Source organism: Lepus europaeus, chromosome X (genome assembly GCF_033115175.1).
Source record: "Lepus europaeus isolate LE1 chromosome X, mLepTim1.pri, whole genome shotgun sequence".
Lineage (NCBI taxonomy): Eukaryota > Metazoa > Chordata > Mammalia > Lagomorpha > Leporidae > Lepus > Lepus europaeus.
The window spans coordinates 75,634,170-75,638,956 of record NC_084850.1 but is presented as its reverse complement, the minus strand read 5'-3'; the positions used below and the strand labels follow the sequence as shown (position 1 = coordinate 75,638,956).

Below are 4,787 nucleotides of genomic sequence, written 5' to 3'. Positions count from 1 at the left end.
AGTGCAGGAAAACCAAATTGCTATATCCACTATATTTGCACATAATGCAGTTAAAAGTAGAACACAGCTACATCCCATAATACACCATTAAATAGTACACGATGGAAATGGAGAAAATCCACAGTCATCCCAACACGTTATCCTCAGAACAGGTTCTACAATAATTATTTTATAATAATCCAACTTGGACTCAGTCTCCAGAGACAATTTAGAAGAAGGTGAATAAGAAGAAACTTCTTTTTTCAGACTCCAGTACTAGCATTGCATTTTCAACTGAACTAAAGAAAAGCCTGCTCCCAACACCTGTCAGATATAGAAATTACACAAAATAGTAAGAGTCCGGCAACCTTCATTTCCTTAAAAAGAGCCCCCAATGCTTCCATATGCAAAAAAATACGGCCTTATCCAGGCTATGTAAGAAACAGTTTGTAAAAATAGTTTCCTTGAGTCTTTAAGGGGCCCACATCAGTAAGGTTACAATGAATGCTACTGTCTTTTTAGCTTCTAAATCCTCCTTAATCCACACCTACCTTAAAAACCTGAACTCATTTTCACTTTAATCTCTCTCACGAATAGCAGTTTGGTATGGTGGACCTTGTTTCCTTCCTGGTTACATGAAAACTTATACAGAGCAATAACCTGACTATTGCTCTGAAATGCTTAAAGAAGATATGGTATCTTTGATTGAGATGTGTCAGTAAGTAGATAGCAATGTAAAAAAAAAAAAAAAGATTGGGCCTAGAAGTAGAGATCAAACACAACCTATTTCATTTGAAGGCAGGAGGATGAAATGAGGCTAAGAGTCTAGTTTAGTTACTAGCTACATATTCCTCAGGTTTTAACTCCCTAAAATCAGAAAGCTAAATTGCAGCTTTCTGGAGAAATATCTATCTGTTCCTATTGAAAACACACCTGTGCTAAGGCTGTAGGAAAAGTTGCCTTTATAAGACAAGATTATTTTCATGTGGGAGCTTCCCGCAGCTTTCCGCATTCCCAGCTCAGCTCCTATGAGTCTAAACGTTTTAAAAGAAAAAAGAAAATGTATTAGAAAGGTCAAAACAATGGAATTCCCGAGTTTACTTTCTTTTTTTCTAACATGTTATAGATTTATTCCCTTTTTTTTTTCTTTTCAAATTATCTTCCTCTGGTTTCTTCAGGAAATTTTGTCAGTTTTCTGCTTTTTAGATTTTATTATGATTATCTTCCTCATCTGATGTAGATGATTAAAACCAAACCAACGAAAAGTATTCTCTAAACCAAGTAAGCAACAACCAACAGCAGAAAAATACCTTTTGGAATGTTCTTTTTCTTTACTGAAGACTTCTCACTGGTTCACTCAAAAAAAGTTCACCCTATGTGACAAATGTGGGTGAATTCACTATACTTTGGGTGTCATGTGTAGTCCCCTGCAGAGATTAACTACTCCTTAAAACAGTCAAACTGTAAAAAGAAAAGCACAATTGAAATTCTACAAAAACTCAAACTTTAAAATGAGGCCAGTGCTGGTAACACCTGTCTTTTATAGAACCCTTCCTTGCCATCACTGATGCTAATTCGGAAACTTACAGGGAGAGAGAGAAAAGATGACTCATTTGATATCTGTAATACTGCCGGCACAGGCACAAAGAAATTTGGCCAGGTAAGCAAAAAAAAAAAAAAAAAAAAAAAAAGAAAAAAAAAAAAGAAAACCACATTATTTTCTCCAGTCTCAGCATGGTATCTAATTTCAGAGTATTAGCCTGACTGAAGAATTTAAATCTAGGAGAGGAGAACAAATAAAGATCTTTGCTACAATGTCTTCTATCTGGAAAGAATGAAACATCTAATAGAGTCTCAATAGTTAGCAACAGTTCTCACAAACCCCCTAGAAGATATCTCTATAAAAGGTAGACACACAAAACAGTGGCGGCACACACACACACACACACAAAGTGCCTACCCACACAGAGCAGATGAAGGAACGATACTTAGATTTTTCCAGGACATAGAAAACTATGGATTATGGTTTTGCTCTTTCTGTAGCTCCAGTTCAGCAGCCTTCTGCACGGCTACATCAACTAGGATCAGGAAGCTGCTGAAGTCCTTGTATTCCTCTGACGGCATCAGTTCTGGAGAAGGGGAAGACTCACTGGTGGAATTCTCAAACTTTTTCTCCGCAGGGACTTTCAGGATAAACCTCCTGCACGGGGCCAACTCTGGAATCGGTAGCTTTGCTTCTGATTCCTGGCCCTCTGGCAAGGGGCTCAGAGATAGGTGTTGTATCTTGTTTGGATTTTGGGGCCCCAACGTGGCTTGCACACGTGGATCAGTACTCAGCTGATACAATATATCGGTGGCCTTGCATTTTTGGCATTTGGGATCGTTTCCATCCACTACAAGCATTTTCGGAAGAATGTGTCTGCGAGCATTAATAAACCAGTTTGAGATCTGTTGTAAAGACAAATTGGTTTGCCCCGACAGCATTTGTTTCTCGGCTTCTGAGGGATATGCATCAAACCTGTGATCGTAGAGCCAGTCGCGGAGGATTCTCACAGACTCTGCAGGCAGGTACCCTTTACGCTTCCTCTTGTTTCTCCAAGACATGGAAGGGTCTTGAGCTGGGCATCCGGTCTTCTCCGGCTTCTCAGAAGCTTCCATGTTCCTCAGATCTGTCTTTACGGTTTGGGGAACTGCGGTTAACCAAGGCAGCAGTAACTTAGGTTTGCCAGAGCATGTAAAGGCAAGGGAAGGTGCCCACGGTCAAGTCTCACCTGTAGCTCTCAGGCAAACGCCTACGCAAGCCGTGCAACAGTTGGGCAACAGGGCTCTGTGACGTCACATCCTCTGTTCCCACTTCCTGTTTCCTGGTTCCCTGCTGAATTATTTTTCCTCCCCTATTACACGCGGGGTGGATAGCTCTCCAGAGTTTCAGTTCTCTGCTGCTATCACTATTTTGCACTACCTGACAAGCTTAGTGGAAAGGCGCCCTCATTTTCTTCCTGTATGATTTCATCAGTTTTGTTCCTCCACCTTACTCCTTTTAATTTCCTCACTAACTCAAGTGCGTGTATAAGAAGTAACTTATCAATTAGATATTAATCTCAATAAAACTGTAAGTGGGTACCCGGACATCATCTTTTCACGTACAAGCCAATCTTAAGAATAATTTTAGCTAGATCTTCACTTTGACTTTCTGATGCTCGACTTCACTTCTCTGCGGCTTTGAAATCTTTGGCTTTGGTATAATTTCACTGTGGCATTTGTGTTTCTGCTAGCCAGTTGTGAAGTTCTCTGGGACGCTTTCATTAGAAATTCAGGGGTGTTTTAGAGATGTGTAAGGGGATAGAATTCAAAAAATAATACTGATCATGGAATTACTTAAATGTTTCCTAATATTTCAAGTACCATGAAATCATCCTCTAAGAGATGAAAATAATTTGTACATTATAAGTTTCTGTTTATGATAGTTGAAAAACAAGCGTTGGCTCCTTTAAGAACATTATGACCCACTTAGAGGACAATCATCAGCATCGACTGAGTCCTCAAGGACAATGTACAGTTTTATTATTAATTTCAATGACTTTCTAGATCAAACTCCTGGCCATCACCTTAAATATCATGTATTTGCTACAGTTTCTTTTGGCAAGGAAAATTCTTTTTGCTTTTAAGAGCTCTTATTTGGCATCACTTGGGTGGATATCAGAATATTGTCTGCTGATCCTTTGGCTGATAGTCACCTTACTGGTGCTTACTTTCATCTCAAAGCTTATTGCAAGTGAGGCCTATGGAGGAACACAGCTGAAACTAATGGATGCCTTAACAAAGCATTCAACAATCATTAAATGCACATGTTGGCTGCAATGGAAGGTCTCCTTTGGAATACTCTGAAAGACAGTGCTAATATTTCCTTTTTTATTTTTCAGCGCGGGGGAGAGGGCTTATGAAAAACAAAGGCTAAAATTTCCCATATGTAGGTAAAACTGACTTCATGAACCCCTTTCCCAGCAAATCATGTATGCCCATGATCACTGAAACTATTGTAGTCTGTCACTATAACTCTATTCCTTCATTTTTAATGTAAAGCACTATGGGAATCTCATTGAAAATAATGAGTTTGGTACATTTATATTCATTTCCTTACCTCTGACTCTGAAAACTGCCTTCTCATGAGTCTTTTATGAATGCTTGTGACATTATACTATATTATGTGCCTTATTTCTCCAATTATAAGTATTTTATATTATATTGCGTATTTCTAGTAATCTTCTTGTAATTTTAAACAGATTTGAGTAGTCCATAGTCTAAATTATGTTTCCTAGTTGCAGTGTTAAAAAAAAAGTCTAACAATTTCCTGACTTCCAGGAAATTGGATAGTGTAAAGCCAAATAAAAAAGCAAAAACAGAAGCATACTTTCTCCAAAGCACAGCGACATGAAAGAATCGAAAATCAATGGGGTGGTAGCTTAGTTTCACCAACTCTGAAAATGAAGAATGTTATAAAAACCATACATTTTTTTTGACTATAAAATAGCTGGATAACTTCAGTCAGAAATATATTTTAAAGGTTTATTTTGGGGACTGGCGCTGTGACATAGCAGGTAAAGGTGCCACTTACAGCATTGGAATCCCATATGGGTGCTGGTTCAAGTCCCAGCAGCTGCTCCTCCTTCGATCCAGCTCAATGCTATGGCCTGGGAAAGCAGTGGAAGATGGCCCAAGTCCCTGGGCCCCTGCACCCATGTGGGAGACCCGGAAGAAGCTCCTGACTCCTCACTCCAGCCCAACTCTGGCCATTGTGGCCATTTGGG

General features: G+C 39.2%; 1 protein-coding gene across 1 annotated transcript; it reads right to left on the bottom strand.

Moving 5' to 3' along the window:
- Positions 1 to 1,992: 1,992 nt before the first annotated feature.
- TGIF2LX (TGFB induced factor homeobox 2 like X-linked) lies at positions 1,993 to 2,637 on the bottom strand. The gene has a single exon (XM_062183066.1). It carries the CDS (start codon positions 2,635 to 2,637, stop codon positions 1,993 to 1,995), a length of 645 nt encoding a protein of 214 aa, XP_062039050.1.
- Positions 2,638 to 4,787: the final 2,150 nt, after the last annotated feature.

Coding starts and splice junctions, on each gene's coding strand:
- TGIF2LX (XM_062183066.1), bottom strand. CDS start 2,637: ATGGAAGCTTCTGAGAAGCCGGAGAAGACCGGATGCCCAGCTCAAGAC.